The 17500-nt window shown below is 40.7% G+C and overlaps 2 protein-coding genes across 2 annotated transcripts in view; one reads left to right on the top strand and one right to left on the bottom strand.

The window, feature by feature from the left end:
- The window catches only part of kcnq1.2 (potassium voltage-gated channel, KQT-like subfamily, member 1.2), a gene marked incomplete at both ends in the record, with an annotated part of 592759 nt that overhangs the window by 383814 nt on the left and 191445 nt on the right, over positions 1-17500 (top strand). The window lies entirely within an intron of this gene.
- Positions 11735-13323, bottom strand: LOC311047834 (actin, cytoplasmic 1-like; the record flags this gene model as incomplete). Its single annotated transcript, XM_084060785.1, has 4 exons — positions 13083-13323; positions 12582-12828; positions 12074-12229; positions 11735-11754 (listed from the first exon to the last, which is right to left on the bottom strand). Exons 1-4 carry the CDS (start codon positions 13314-13316, stop codon positions 11735-11737), a joined length of 657 nt encoding a protein of 218 aa, XP_083916911.1. The 5' UTR covers positions 13317-13323.

Here is a 17500-nt window from a genome sequence, read left to right as displayed (position 1 = left end):
TTTTAATACAATATAACGTATACAATTGGGGTGGTTGTATTTGGTCTCCCTGCTCAATGGAAACATTTAGATTCTGTGTCTACGTTGGGCTCCCCAGCAATGTGTTAATATAGCATCACAATCATTTTAACCTTTTTTAACCTTTTAACCTCGTGACAATTTGTGCAAACCTTTGAATATATATGTATATTTTTTAAGCGAACATTTGTAACTCAAATCTTTGCTTCTGGTGGTCCCTGGAACAACATATTTGAGATGGGGGTCCACGGCCAAATACATTTAATTTTGGGGGTCCTTGACATGAAAAGGTTTGAGAACCACTGCTGTATACTATATACTCCCATTTTTCACAGGCTTTATTTTGTTCCAAATCCTTTTTTTTTAATGACCTCCTTGAACAAAAGCACATAATAAGTAAACATGGGCGTAAACATTGTAAGGTCACTAATTCTTTGGACACATTGTGCAGCTTTTGAATCAAGTATACTTTAAATGAATCAAGTATACTTTAAATGAATCAAGTATACTTTAAATGACAAGATTCCAGTACAATCAATAGCAGACAGTTCAAACTAGGGCTGCAACTATCCATTATTTTCAAAGCGATTACTCTATATCGATTACACATTTATATATATTTTTGTTTTATATCAACACATCAACACATTCTAATTTACTTTTTGTCTAATTGATTAAATCAATTAGATCAACCGCCAGCCCTATTTTATACTTTGCCGTACAATGGTATAACACAAACATTGCGAAAGTAGCTGATCTACAAGCTCACAATGAATCACAAACTAATCTACAAGCTCATAATGAGTCACAAACTAATATACAAACTCATAATGAGTCACAAACTAATCTACAAGCTCACAATGAGTCACAAACTAATCTACAAGCTCATAATGAGTCACAAACTAATCTACAAGCTCACATTGAGTCACAAACTAATCTACAAGCTCATAATGAGTCACAAACTAATCTACAAGCTCACATTGAGTCACAAACTAATCTACAAGCTCATAATGAGTCACAAACTAATATACAAGCTCATAATGAGTCACAAACTAATCTACAAGCTCATAATGAGTCACAAACTAATCTACAAGCTTACATTGAGTCACAAACTAATCTACAAGCTCACATTGAGTCACAAACTAATCTACAAGCTCACATTGAGTCACAAACTAATCTACAAGCTCACATTGAGTCACAAACTAATCTACAAGCTCACATTGAGTCACAAACTAATCTACAAGCTCATAATGAGTCACAAACTAATCTACAAGCTCATAATGAGTCACAAACTAATCTACAAGCTCACATTGAGTCACAAACTAATCTACAAGCTCATAATGAGTCACAAACTAATCTACAGGCTCACATTGAGTCACAAACTTGCACATTGGCTATTTTATCAATCCAACGGATCGCAATCCAAGTCATCCATTCAATCACTGTTGTGAGCTTGTATTTGGGCTAATGTTCCCCTCAGAATAGAGATGCTAGGGTTGAAGTGGCTAGGGGTCCCGGACCCCCTGTTGAAGACCTCTGCGTTAGACCCTCTATGACATGTATTATTAGTATCACCATGTCGCTGTGGATAACATGTTGTTTGTATTTTTTTTATGGGTTTGTTTTGTATCTGTGTGGCACATTTTTGCCAGACCCAGGGGGTCGCCCTACAGGAGGCTCTGTCTGTCTGTCTGTCTGTCTGTCTGTCTGTCTGTCTGTCTGTCTGTCTGTCTATCTGTCTGTCCCTCTTTTCCTCCTCAGCCATTCAGGAACGCTTCAGATATTATCTAGCCCTAGAATGTCTGTGATCTTACATCCATTTCATGTATTCCAAATACACAGTCATAGATCACCCTCGTCGACGCGCTGTGTAGTGACGATCTGCGCGTCCATAAAAGTGCTCTAAACTCCGTCTGTACTCACCCAATAATTAATTCCTAAGACTTGGAGTCATATTTTGTCCTCTAGTTTCATATCCATTTGAAAGTTCTGCCAGAAAACGTGTGTTTAGTCAAATATCTCCACTTTTCCACGAGCAGCACACGGACGACTTTCTGTACGGGCGAGGGGCACGGACTTGAGTGAAGGACCAAATTTAAAACGTCATAACAAATTGACACAGGGAAGCACAAACGAATGGGGAACACAATTGATAGGTGCTTGTGATTGGTGCGGGGTAATGAATCACTCTATCTGCCAATTGTGTGTCCCAAACATTTGTGCGTCCTAAAGGAAGTTTACATATATTCAGTCCTGCACTCATTCCCGGGCCGGGCCCCTCGCCCGTACAGAAAGTCGTCCGTGTGCAGCTCGTGGAAAAGTGGAGATATTTGATTAAACACACGTTTTCTGGCAGAACTTTCAAATGGATATGAAACTAGAGGACAAAATATGACTCCAAGTCTTAGGAATTAATTATTGGGTGAGTACAGACGGAGTTTAGAGCACTTTTATGGCCGCGCAGATCGTCACTACACAGCGCGTCGACGAGGGTGATCTATGACTGTGTATTTGGAATACATGAAATGTATGTAAGATCACAGACATTCTAGGGCTAGATATTCTCATGTCTTACTAAATAAAGTACATCAATCAATCAATCAATCAGATTTCAACCACCAGGGGCAACAGATCAGGTCTGGACCTGCTACCATGTGAAACAGCAGTGAACGGGGACACTAACAAACATTGAATTACCTTTTATTCAACTGGTTTAAACATGTGCCGTGTAACTGTAAAGGATCTGTACTTGTTGTAATTGTGGTGCCTGGTTTGGTTCATTATTGGCCATTTGATCATATTTATTTATGGAATTTAAGTTAAATGTCTTAATGTGGTCATTAACTACAGTACATTAGAGGGCGATAGACTGCCGTGACTGCAACTATTAGTGGTGTAACATTCAAAAACTAAATATGTGACACAGTTTATCCCCTCCCCTTCCTCTATAACCCCTCCCCTTCCTCTATAACCCCACCTTTTCCTTGTAGCCACACCCCTCCTTCCCTCTCTCTTAAATGTTCTGTACATTTTCAGCCCGTTTATATTTTGAATATAGCAGATAATAATGCTGCATATAAATGATCATCAACAATAAATGCAGTTATTTATAATAAAGGTATTCAACAGAAACTCATCACCATCACAGTAAGTCAGTAAGAAGACTCTGAAGACTCTTGCAGTGGCCCTCATACAAGGTCATTACGATTATGCATGTACTTCATGGTATCACAACACCACCAAGGCCTTAAAAACAAGGCTCCAAACATCCCAAAACAAACTTGTAAGGCTACTTCTTGGCCTCAACTACAAAATCCATCTAACCCCTGATCATTTTGATAGGATTGGATGGCTTAGGGTTGCGGACAGAGTACAGCAACTTGCTATGGGCCTGGTCTTCAAGATATATCACAACATTGGGATCCCCCTGTATTTGTCAAAATACTTCCAAAATGTTAATGATGTCCACGATCACAATACCAGAGGCAGCTCCACAAACCTTGTCCAACCCTTTTTTGGCTCAACAAAGGGAAGTAACTCGTTCTCATGCTATTCATCAAAAATGTGGAACGCCCTACCAAAAGGAGTAAAGGAGTGTAAAACCCTACTCTCTTTCAAAACAGCCCTAAAGATACACCTTCAGGAGGCTGCAATTGGAAAATGGCCCCTGTCTAAGTCCTAACCTAACCTACCCCCCTACCCCCCCCCCCCTCTCTCCTTCTCCTTTTGTACATATTTCTCACTCTTCATACCAGTAACCTGTAAACTGATTGTATGACATTCTATAGTAGTTGTGTATATCTGTCTGTCTCTTATATGTCATCATGATTTGTGTGCATGGGGAACTCATTTGAAACAAGCTCTGTGCTTTTATGAGTCTTCCAGTTTAGTAGACCTTGTATTGTGAATTTGTACTTCCATGTACTGTTGTTCTCATGTCTTACTAAATAAAGTACATCAATCAATCAATCAATCACTACAGACTTCTTACATTATTATTATTATTATTATTATTATTATTATTATTAGTGGTAGTAGTCGTAGTAGTAGTGGTAGTGGTAGTATAGTAGTAGTAGTAGTATTAAAACTCTCACATCACAACATACAGACTCTTACATTTTATAACATTATTTATCCTCATTTTACAGCTCAACGCACAATATATGCAAAATATAGGCTTTGCTGCCCTCTTGTGGTGACAACGGAAAATTGCAGAATACATAAACATGTAGAACTCTTCATATTTATATTATAATATTATAACTACGAAACATACTGTTTCATCATTATGGAACGTATAATAATATTTAAACTCAACGTGTGTCAATATTATTTTTATAATCTGTTAAATCATCATTATGGATTATATTAACAGTAGAATAATATTTAAACTAAATTATATAATCTGTTAAATCATCATTATGGATTAGATTAACAGTAGAATAATATTTAAACTAAATTATATAATCTGTTAAATCATCATTATAGATTATATTAACAGTAGAATAATATTTAAACTAATGTTTTATAATCTGTTAAATCATCATTATAGATTATATTAACAGTAGAATAATACGCAATATATATATATATATATAGACGCAATATGGCGCAAGTTTCTGCAACATAAACTGTTAAGATCTACAAGCTCACAATGAGACGCGTTGTGAGCTTGTAGATCTGCTATTTTCGGCGCGCGTCGTAAAACAGAGCATCATGTTGACATGCTAACTGGCTAGGCTAGTTGCGTCAAGTCACACGTTAGTAACCATGTGAGCGCTTCCGTTCACAAGGACTACTCTTAAGAACTACATGTTCCATACACCATGGGTCGCTAAAAGAACTACATTCTAAGGACTACATTTCCCTGACACCATTGGTCGCTGAAGAACTACATTCTAAGGACTACATTTCCCATACATCTGGGGTCAAGCTTCACATCGTACGCCATGAGAGCACCTCCGTTTTCTCGTCAAAATAAAAGCATTTCATGGGTCAAGTCTCGCATCAAACGCAACTCAAACACTTCCGCTTTTTTTTACAAAATAAAATAGTTTTAATGTTCACTTTATGCTCTGTTCTACGACGGTGTTGCCGAAAATAGCAGATCTACAAGCTCACAACGCGTCTCATTGTGACCTTGTAGATTTTAACAGCTTATATTGTAGAAACTAGCTCCTTATTGTGTTGTTGTTGTTATTTATTTCCTATTTTAGTGAAAATGTTATTTATTAACGACTTCCACCTGTAATGATTCATTTTGTCCACATGAGGGCGACAAGACCGTTGAATCCAAAGAGATGAACGGAGTTCATTAAAGTGTTAAACATGAACCTAGGCTTAGCGTTTGTTTTAAAGACAAGATAATTCTGATATTATGACGTTTCTGGTTGCATATAAAACGTAGCAACTGGTGCTTTTCAACTCCCAAATGTTCCATGTCTCCCAAATAATGTTGGTTAGGTAACTTGTGAGTAGTGGAGTGGTGGGAAATACTGAAATGTTTTACTTGAGTAAATGCATCAATACTGCAATGTAGAAATTACAAGTAAAAGTCCAGAATTCACTTGAGAATTTACTTGAGTAAAGGTACAAAAGTATTGGCATCAAAAAGTACTTACATTATCAAAAGTAAAAGTACTCAAATGTTTACATGCCTGCTGCAAGTAAATTATGAAAAATACATACAGTACAACCCAGAATGTTGTACCCTACCCCTCCTCCTCCTAATCCCTCTGTCAAAATAGTGCAGGTCTGAGAGCAGACATCACTGATGCAGAGGGTCTTGATATGAAGCTGGAGGACAGAGAGACCGTCATTAAGGAGCTCAAGGTCAAGGTAGGGACAGTCTGTGGTTAGAAATGGTGTTTCAATGTAAATTTGTGTTTTAATTAGTTTAATCACCTGACCATTAGCTTAAGTTCTCAAGTGGTACTTGCTGGCACTCACTATACAATCTATACAAGCGTTTTGTATAAGTGGACCCTCAGTCCACTCAGGATTTTGTAATCGGATAAGTGAAGTAACGTCCTAAAGTGTTCAGTCTGTCATAAAAGATAAAGAGTCATTGTGATCCCAACTGTGATCCAATCCAGACACTAGAGAATCCAGAGAATATTAGTACAGAACTTTAGAAGAGTGGTTTAAAAAGGAAGTGTAAATAAATGGAGGTAATTTTGTGTTTTCCAGGGAGAGGAGCTGAGCGAGGCCAGCGTGCGCTTGAGTCTGCTGGAGAAGAAGCTGGACAGCTCATCAAGACGCAGATGAACGTGTGGAGAAGATACAGACGCTGACACTGCTCAAGAAGACACTGCTCAAGAAGAAAGAAGTAGGATTGTTTTTCAAAACATGCACTTGCATGTGAGCTGTAGTAATTGTAACATAATCACATATAGGCTCAAGCCCTATAGTCTCAATATACACACCACTCATAATTGACTGAAGGCAAATGTACGTAATTCTCAAATATTCATCCATATACAAGCCATGACAAGAAGTAAATGCAACACTGGAATACACGCTTAAAGTAAGTAATAGGTGGTGCTCTGCTCTGCTGCTGTAAAACGCTTTGAATAGAATAAACTTTCACAAATTGTGAAATCTTTCTTGCCACTGATGGAAGTGATTCAGCATTTTGGAGATATCTTCTTCTCTGATGTTTAGTATCAGTCTGCTCCATAACAGCATCTTTTTTCTTAGGGGAGTTTGAGGAAACAATGGATGCTCTGCAGGTCGACATCGACCAACTGGAATCCGAGAAGGCAGAGCTGAAGCTGCCCATCAACAGCCAATCAAAGATGACCATCGACGGGCTGAGACGAGCTGACGTTGTCTCAGGGATGTTGGGAGGGTACGGAAATCAATCTGACATTCATTGTATTGTCTTCGTTTGCCACATACAGTACAAAATTATACTTTAAAATACTTTAAACTTAGTTATGTGGTGAAAGATGAAGTCAGACCCAGGTGCTGATTAAACCCCTACGTGACCCTAACACCCGCTGATTACCTCTCTGTCGCCTCTTTGTGTGTGTCTATGTATCTTGTTTCCTTTCCAAAAAGATACCTGCACACTGAAGTCATACTGGCTTCTGTCACTTCATGCTGTAGTTAGGGCAAGACTATAGTACTCTTCCCACTTTATTCCACTTCTAGATAAACTTTATTTTGCCACGCTACTCCTCCCACAGTTTTTTTTCCCAATTTTGTGCCATATGTCAAAATGACCGGTCTCACCGGGAATCGTGTGCGTGTATTTTGCCAAGAGATTGGTTATATGGTTTAATTGATATTGATTTATTAGTGCATTAAATTTCTCCATCCACTTTAATGGAAAAGTGAAAAAACTCAAATTCAAGTATTCTTTTCTCAGAAACCGTAAGGGCTAAAGTTTCAAGACGTGGAGGGGTGGTTCGTGATTTAGTTCGAAATTATTAAAAAAAGAATTACACCAGTCGGCCTCATGGTGGCGCTATAACAACCCCCTTTACGTTTTGGCCTATAACTCTTGAACCGTAGGTCGTAGAATATAAATCATTTTTTCCCTAGATTTCTCGGGTCATGACGCAACTCCCCATATAGGCCACGCCCATTTGCGTCAGGATAGATTTTCCGCCATTTTGAATTTTCTTAAACACACTTTTAGCTCCTCCTCCCACATATTTTGCCCAAATCTCACAAAAATCGGTACACATGATCTCTGGACCCAAGCGGAATTTTGATAGTCCATACCGTTCATCCGTAATTGGCTTCCATAAGTTAGCAGGAGGGGCCTGTTTGACAAAAAAATCCATAAATCACGAATGAAGCGTCTGGTCAATCCCAAATTGGAATCACATGTCAAGGGTGGTTTACTCAACAAATCCCCAAAAGCATTTCCACTTTGATCCATAGGGGGCACCACAAATGCACACAATGTAACCGTTTGATGCAAAAACATGATTTTTCGGCACTCCTTTAGACTTTGGAAGTCATTCTTAGCCAATCAGGATGGAATATGAAAAATCTGATATACATGTATCGTTTAATGTCTATAGAGATACTTCGTACCAATTTGCGGGATGTTTGGATCAAATCTGTAGGAGTACTGTCATAAAAATGGTTTTGCAAAAAGCGGCCTCCTGGTGGCGCTATAACAGGCCTATGTGAACATTTTGGATCAGAGGTTCTGAATTGGCATCCAGGAGTGTGTGTGCACAGTTTCGCTATGAAGGACACACACGATCGGACGGACGGACGGACGGACGGACGGACAGACAGGGTGCAAAACATAGTCTCCATAGCCATGCCTTTTGGCCTGGCCGAGACAACAACAAAGCAGCATGCTTTGTAAAGTAAAAAAAACACAAATCCTAATTCAGGTGCCCAGTTGTCCAGATGCCCACATGTCCCAAGTGCCCAGTTCCCAGTTGACCAGGTGCCCACGTTTCCCTAGTGCCCACGTGTCCCTAGTGCCCTCATGTTTCAGAGCCAACGGCTGCATATCCGGTTTAGAAGGGATACGGAAATGGTTTACCTGCGTGCGTGTTTGTGTGTGCACGTCATAGAGTTGTTTGGGTGCGTGCGCATGTGCGTGCTTGTAATAGTGTGTGTGTGGGGCGGCCGGGGATCAGTCGTACCGTAGTGCTTTCCGTCCTGCGAAGCCATTGGCCGAGCCCTGTCACGTGATCAAATCGGGGAGGGTCCCTCCTTTGCATGTCTCTTGCATATTTGCATGTGATTTGCATGTCTAGTAGCCATGTGTTTCTGTTATGCCATGTGATTTGCATGTCTAGTAGCCATGTGTTTCTGTTATGCCACGGGTCGCAGGTTTGATCCCGAGCTCCGTCAACCAACAATGAACAACTCTCAGACAACTGTAGCTGATCTGAAAACACAGCCTCTTTGCACACCGTTGTCATCCATTCTTGTTTATTTGTTAACTGGACAACTCTCAGACAACTATAGCTGATCTGAAAACACAGCCTCTTTGCACATAGTTGTCAACCGTCCTTGTCAATTTGTTAACTGGACAGCATGACTATGAATTGAGTGATAACCGCCCCACGTTCTCCCACACAACTATCCTTCTCCGTTCTCTACACTGGCTCCACGTAGCGGCTCGCATCCAGTTTAAAACCCTGGTGCTAGCCTATAGGGCAGTGAAAGGAACAGCTCCTTCTTACCTCCGGGTTATGGTCGATGCTTACACCCCTGCCCGACCACTTCGGTCCTGATGGGACTGATGTCAGGACAGCAGAGTCACTGCCCATATTTCGCCGCAGGCTGAAAACCCACCTCTTCAGGAAACACTACCCTTCCTCTTTGCCTTGCCTACTTGTTGTTAACTAGTTGTACGAACTCTTGTTTTATTGGATCTTGTTTATTCGATACACTTCTTTGTTTTAGCTCTTGCTCATTTGATTTTCCTATTTAGTCTCATCTGTTTAAGACAGTAGGTAGCTGATATATAGCACCTTTACCTTAGTGCTAGGTATACTCTTGGTTGCTTGTTTTAGAAGAGAATGCACTTAATGCTTCTGGTGATTAGTGGTTTGGTTCCCTACCTGTTGAATGCACTTATTGTAAGTCGCTTTGGATAAAAGCGTCTGCTAAATGACTGTAATGTAATGTATAACATTTCATGTAAACATACAACAGGACAAAGGTGAGATAGTCAGCAGGGCACAGCGCTGCAGAGAGTTGCACCCTGGATCCAGCATAAGCTAGAAGTACTTACTACCAGTGCTTGCTTGCTTTGTGACACCACCATGTCCTTACTTGCATGTGAATACAGAAAATATTAAAAAGGCCTGAATAACGTGTGTTGCAGTGGCTTGATAAAGAACCAATACAGCTCTCCTTCATACTGATATGATTGACCTGTAATCACAGTAGAAAATAGCACAGTGATTCTCAGATTGGGGTCAGGGGACCCCCAGGGGTCCTTAAGGGGGTCCCCAGGAAAATGTGTTAATATAGCATCTAAATCAGCTTGCCACTATAAACCCTATACATCAATTATTTGAAATAGACGATCCACAAGCTTGCAGATCATTTTGCTGCAGCAAGACAGAATACATGTGTGTGAATGAGAGGAACCCAAGGGGTTATTTTGGCATCCTGGTGGCGCTATAATAGGCCGATGTGAAAAGGGTTCCATTTCTTCCTAGGCCACGCACGGCAACCAGACGCTGCGTTCATGATTTGCGGAATTTTGTTCAAAACAAGCCATTACTGCAAACTTTAGATGTTAATCTTAGCCAATCAGGATGGAATATGAAAAATCAAACAGATCTGTCTTGATCACATGACTATAGAGATCATGTCTACCGATTTGCGTGAAATTTGGATAAAATGGGAAGGAGTAATATAAACAAATGTGTTTTACACAAGTCGGCCTCTTGGTGGCGCTATAAAAGGCAGATGTGAAAAATGCAGGGCAAAGGTTTTTCCTTGGCCTCTAGGGAGTGCGTATGCAAAGTTTTATACAGATCGGTGCAGTTATAGGTAAAAACATGAATCGGCCTGTTTTAGCGCCACCATGAGGCTGATTAGAAATGTTTTTTTCATTTCTTCCTCGGCATAGTGGGATGCGTGCATAGTTTAAGGGAAATTGCATGCTGTGATCATGATTCGAGGCATTTTGTTCAAAATGGAGCACTCCTGCAAACTTTGGAGGACATTTTTAGCCAATCAGGATGGAATATGAAAAATGTGAAAGACCCGTTTTGTTTAATGATTATAGAGACACTGTGTACCCATTTACCTGACGTTTGGACAGAATCTGTAGGAGTACTGGCAAAAAAAATGTTTTGCAAAAAGCGGCCTCCTGGTGGCGCTATAACAGGCCCATGTGAATAATTTGGGGCAGAGGTTCTGAATTGAATCTATACTTTAAAATCCTAACTCTAAGAGTGTTTAAATGGAATTTTGTACATTTGTACACCCTCTGTTTGAGAACCAGTGCCCTATCATGTACACTAAACAAGAGCATAGGAGCCTAGACATAAATACATCTCTCAGATACACTTATTTGGTTAGAATCAACATATCTGCAATGCATATTGTCTAAAACAGTCAATCACTCATTTGATTTCTCACCATTTCCTCTGCTGTAGCATTTGGCCTATAATCCATGTTACACATTTTAGCCACTTTAAACCTTTCATCACCTGGTTGAAAATAGCCGATCTACAAGCTATTTGCATACAGGATGAACATGTGTTGAACAGCTTTCTGTCTCTGTCAGTCCAAAGCCAATAGGCCTGCACATAATTTAATATCTCAAATAATATGAACACACACCAGGGTAGTGGTTCTCTAAGAGCTGGATTTCAACGGTAGCTTTAGCACCACACTGTCATGTTAAATAACTTTACTGATTAACTGTACAGGGTCCCCAGAAAAATGTGTTAATATCTATAACATCAAAATCAGCAAGCCACATAGACCCTATATACATCAGCCATTTGAAAATTGCCAATCTACAAGCTTGTAGATCGGCTATTTAAAAACATTACTGAAGTGAACGTTTTGGAATATTTGCATAGATAACTGTCTCAAATAGGAACAAACAGTATCCCCTGTCACAGTGGTTCTCAAACCTTTTAATTTCAAGGACCCCCAGTTTGATATGCATTAGACCACGGACCCCCATTTGATAACATTTTCTATCTCTGGGACCTCAATCTATACTATAAAATCCTAAGAGAGTGTACAACTGGAACCAAATGTGTTAACTGGACAGTGTGACAACTAATTGAGTGATAACATTTCATGTAAACATAGATTAAGCAAAATAAAAGCTCACGACTGAAAATATGTATGGCCAAACCCTATTATTATGAGACTGTGAAACAGTGTTAAAATGAGTCAATACATACAATTATGATGTTTAGTAATATTGTTCCTGCCGTTTTACATACTGCCAACCAGGCAAAGAAATCAGACTCTGGCTTTAAATACTCGACAATAGCCAATCTACAAGACACATTGAGAGCTTGTAGATCGGCTATTTTCGCTGCCCAACATGCTTCCATAGAAGACATGCTGGCTGCTATGGAATCCAAATTACGGAACCTCTCGTTGCCGATGGTGATGACCTGTCCGTCGGGCAGCTCGTAGCTCTTCTCCAGGGAGGAAGACGAGGACGCGGTGCCCATTTCCTGCTCAAAGTCCAGTGTAACGTAGCACAGTTTCTCCTTGATGTCACGCACGATCTCACGCTCGGCTGTTGGGCAGAAGAGGAGAATGAGATTAGTTAACAGAAGGCAATATATAATTCATATTCTTTAACAACTTGGAATCCCAGCATGCATATTGTGGGGGAACTTAAGCCCAAAATAGCAGATCTATAGCTATTTTTGCCCAAGAGATTTTGTGTAGAAAGTACAGAGCCAGCTCATGTCCTGTTTACCAAGTCTAAAGGGATTAAGTGGTTTAAGTTTGCTTGTGGTGTAAACCGCCGGCAGGATGTTGAGGGGTTTTACACCTCTAGCAACAATATAACACTAAAAGCCTTCTCTAGCTGGTTTCAATGTGTGGCTGAGGAGTTTGGCTGGTTTCAAGGTGTTTTTGCCAACCTGTGGTGGTGAAGCTGTAGCCCCTCTCGGTGAGGATCTTCATGAGGTAGTCTGTGAGGTCGCGTACAGCCAGGTCTAACCTGAGGATGGCATGGGGCAGAGCGTAGCCCTCGTAGATGGGCACAGTGTGGGTCACGCCGTCACCGGAGTCCATGACGATACCGGTGGTACGACCAGAGGCGTACAGGGACAGCACGGCCTGGATGGCCACGTACATGGCGGGGGTGTTGAAGGTCTCGAACATGATCTGAATGAAGAGCTCACAATGCATCGTGTTGTGAGCTTGTAGATCTGCCATTTTTGTACGCCACCCGTGTACAACAAAGCATAATACAGGGTGAAATAGTCAGAGTAATTGATTTGATTATTTACAAATAAAATCATGTTAAAATTCAACCCTGCAGCTATTTAATTAAACTAAATGAGCCAGACTAAGTCAGTTATTGTTTTTTCTAGATGTCCCCACATCTTCCTGCAAGTCCCCAGTTTTTGTTTTCTTACCTGGGTCATCTTCTCCCTGTTGGCCTTGGGGTTGAGGGGGGCCTCAGTGAGCAGGACGGGGTGCTCCTCGGGGGCCACACACAGCTCGTTGTAGAAGGTGTGATGCCAGATCTTCTCCATGTCGTCCCAGTTGGTGACGATGCCGTGCTCGATGGGGTACTTCAGGGTCAGGATGCCTCTCTTGCTCTGGGCCTCGTCACCCACGTAGCTGTCCTTCTGGCCCATGCCCACCATCACACCCTGGAGAGGAAGAAGAAACACAAAGGTTAACAAACAGCAGGGGGGGAACACCTAATCTCCATATTTTCACTTTTGTAAATTAATGCCCTACTTGAGCATGCTACAGCGTCACAAAAGTGGCATATCTGCAAGCTTTTTGCCATTTTTGAATCCTGAAAACCAATGTACTTAACATGCGAGCTTGTAGATTGGCTAATTTAACATACAGGACAAAAGTGAGACAGTCAGCAGGGTACAGCACTGCAGGGACTTGCACCCTGAAACCAGCAAAAGCTAGAAGTACTTACTACCAGTGCTTGTTTGCTTTGTGACACCACCATGTCCCTACTTGCATGTGGATACAGAACATATTAAAAAGGCCTGTGGTCAGGGGACCCCCATGGGTTCTTAAGGGGGTTCCCGGGTGTCTCCAGAAAAATGTGTTATTATAAACATCAAAATCATAATAAATAAATAATAATAAACCCTATAGTCAAATGCATATTAATTTGGGGGTCCTTCACATGAAAACGTTTGAGAACTACTGTAATAGCACACACGTATTGGATGAACATTTTATTCACATAAACAGCTTTGAGTCTCTCTCTGTCCAAAGCCTCAACTCTATGACACTAGTTGAGAGCATAATGAACACACAGCATCCACAATCATGTAGACTATACATAAAGGCCTACACATAATTAAATATCTCAGATAATATGAACGCATATGTAGCCCCCAGTCAAATTAGCCAGAACCGGCGTGCAACAGTCATGGTATTACGCCGGACTGGCGAGTGGGAGCCTCGGGTTCAATGCCAGCTCACTGCGTTCCACTACACATAGTGTCCCCTATCACAGTGGTTGTCAAACCTTTTAATTTCAAGGACCCCTATTTGAACATTTTCTATCTCTGGCACCGCAATCTATACTATAAAATCCTAACTCTAAGAGTGTATATTATTTATTATCTCAAATAATATGAACACACACCAGCCACAGGGGATATCACAGTGGTTCTCTAGGAGCTGGATTTCAACTGCAGCTTTAGCACCACACTGTCATGTTAAATAACTGTACTGATGAACTGTACTGGAAAAATGTGTTAATATATATAGCATCAAAATCAGCAAGCCACATAGACCCTATATACATCAGCCATTTGAAAATAGCCAATCTACAAGCTTGTAGATCGGCTATTTAAAAACATTAATGAAGTGTTTTGGAATATTTGCATACATAACTGTCTCAAATAGGAACACACAGTATCCCCTGTCACAGTGGTTCTCAAACCTTTTAATTTCAAGGACCCCCAGTTTGATATGCATTAGACCAAAGACCCCCATTTGATAACATTTTCTATATCTCTGGGACCTCAATCTATATTACAAAATCCTATCTCTCAGAGTGTACAAATGGAACCAAATGGACCCCTGAGGGTCCATTTGGTTCCATTTGTACACCCTCAGTGCCCTATAATGTACAATAAACAAGAGCATGGCCTAGACATACACAAACAGATCAGATACAGTGATTAGAATCAACATCTACAATACATTACATTGTCTGAAACAGTCCATCACTAATTAGATTTCTCCTCATTTAGCAGTTTAATATATATATCATGCATGTTACACTGAGCGGTTTACAAACCCCCCACACACCCCAGATGGAGGTAAACATGTGTTGACCAACAACACACATTGACCCATGACCACAAAATATTAAACTGTCATGGTAAATAACAGTACAAAAACGGAGCTAGAGCTCTTTCCCTCAAACTGCTATATAATAACCAAGCTAAAATATATTATAAATAATATGAAATATAAAATCGGGGACTAGATATGACTGTTTGTTAGCTTTAAGCAGCTTTCAGCCCACTATAAAGCCTGCAGCAGCTATGAAAACAGCAGTTACAGTCAGCCCAATACACACTTATAACATCCCAGGTTGATCTAACAATGAATCCACTGTCCATTCATCAGCTCACCAGGTTATCTGAGCACACAACCGTTATCTTTACAGTGTTATAAACGGTCCCATACAGCCTTTAAACCCCTCAATAAATGACGCTAACGCGCTAATTTCGCTAGCATCTCCTCCTTTCAACAAATAAGAGCCTTAAACTAAGCTAAATGTATATTTAAAATCATATTAAATATAACATCGTCTTCCTTAGGGACTAGGGAGTATATACTGATCAATGATTATGTCCTATTAGCACAATTGGAGCCATTTAAACGTCTGTTTACAACGTTAGCATAGCATCCCTTGGTCATATAAAAAAAAGAAACATCTGTCAGTTCAAACACACAATGTTACACAATGTGTTAAGTGCCGTTTTGTGGCGTTTTGTGTCTGACTATGCTCTCACCAGTGTGACTTTAATGTGGATCTGCTGTTTTCATACTGACGATGTAAACAGTAGGTTTAAAAGGCCAGCCGCTCGTTTCACTCCCAAACCTGGCAACGCTGGCCGTAACGGAAGGCTGCGACGGAGATGTAAAAATCCACGGCTTGATGTCATCAAAAGCTCATAAAACATCAAATCTAAACGTTATTGGGTCCCAACCAGCACAAAGAGACCATCCGTTGGGGCTCGCGTGGCCCATATAGTCCACACAGTCGCTTCTTTTGGGCTTTGTTTTCCCAGACCGGGTCGCTCGATTCTCTCCCACAGTCTGGCAACGCTGGCTGCAGCGGGCCCGGGCCCGGGCATGCCCTCTCGCATGTACGCATGTCTGCTTGTCAGACCAATCACAGCCCTTGCTGACTTTGTCCCTCCCCTTAAATCCACGCCTCCTGCGCTGCTCGTTTCACTTCTCATGTTATCGTGCGGATGCTACGTCTCTCCGTCCGATGAGAGATTACTATGGAAAGTGTTTTACTTCATTTCGCTTCATATTATATCACTGATCTACTTTCATTTCGTCGTCTTTTGTCTGAGGTGAGTAATATTACTTTATATTTACTTTTTTCCCGCCTTTATTACTTTATATATTTTTTTCCGCCTTTTTTGGAACCTACATCTACGTTCATATTTCAAACACAGTTTGTACCCCATGGCCTGATATTTACAAAACGGAGGATGGGAAGGTGATAGTGGAAGACGAGCTTTTAAACTTTTAAACTAGCTAGGTAATATTAAGGTGCCAAAAGATGCTCTATTGTGTCGAGACATGAACTGCAGAAATGTTCAACACTGTAATGAGTTATCAACCCTGTATGAGTCTATTGTGGAGTCACTCTGTACCTCCAGCAGGCCTCTCATCAAACATAGTCCAAAAGCATGTAATGCTAAGCCAGGGTGGAATGATCACGTCCAAAGATCACGTCCAGATTCACTGGCAAAGAAGCTACAAAAGCATAATGTGAATGATTTCTGGAAGGAAATTAAAATGATAAACAATTGTAAAACATCTCTTCCATCAAATATAGATGGAGTGAGTGGTTCTGATGAAATGTCACAGCTATGGCAGAAACAATGTTCTGAGCTGTTCAACTGTGTAAAAAGTAATCTGGTTGTAGTGGAAAATGTAGATTTTAATGATGAGGTGATTGTTACTCCTGCTGAAATTCATGAAGCAGTTTTGAAGCTAGGTGATAATAAGGCCTGTGGTCTGGATAAGATAACAGCTGAACATCTTAAGCTAGCCAGTAAGAAACCGTGTCCTCGTCCGACAGCCCATTGCTCCGACAGCCCAAAAGTCCTACTATAGAGCAAACTCATTTTTGACCCATTACCCCGACTTCCCTTTACCCCGACAAAAGTTATCTCAATATCCCGACACCCATATGTCCGACAGCCCATTCCTTCGACAGCCCATTCCTCCGACAGCCCAAAACTCCTACTATAGAGCAAACTAAGAAATGTGTATATTAGGCTGCTGCGTGTATCATTAGCCATGCGTGTCTCTCTCTCTCTCTCTCTCTCTCTCTCTCTCTCTCTCTCTCGCTCTCTCTCGCTTTCTCTCTCTCTCTTTATAAGTAAATATATGAAAGCCTTTCCTTAGGAGTATAGTTTATATTAAATGGTAAAATTTTGTTTATCTATCTTTCTCTCTTTCCTTCTCTCTCTCTTTCTCTCTCTCTCTCTCTCTCTTTCGTGTCTGTGCTCGCGGGTGCGCAACGCACGCACGCAGACGGTTATGTGAGCGGAACGCTCCATCTGATAAAAATCAGATAGTTTATATTACG

This window comes from Gymnoscopelus microlampas (assembly GCF_963454915.1).
Source record: "Gymnoscopelus microlampas genome assembly, chromosome: 6".
In the NCBI taxonomy this organism is placed as follows: Eukaryota; Metazoa; Chordata; class Actinopteri; order Myctophiformes; family Myctophidae; genus Gymnoscopelus; species Gymnoscopelus microlampas.
The sequence above is the reverse complement of the archived record's forward strand: the minus strand, read 5'-3'. Positions and strand labels throughout refer to the sequence as shown.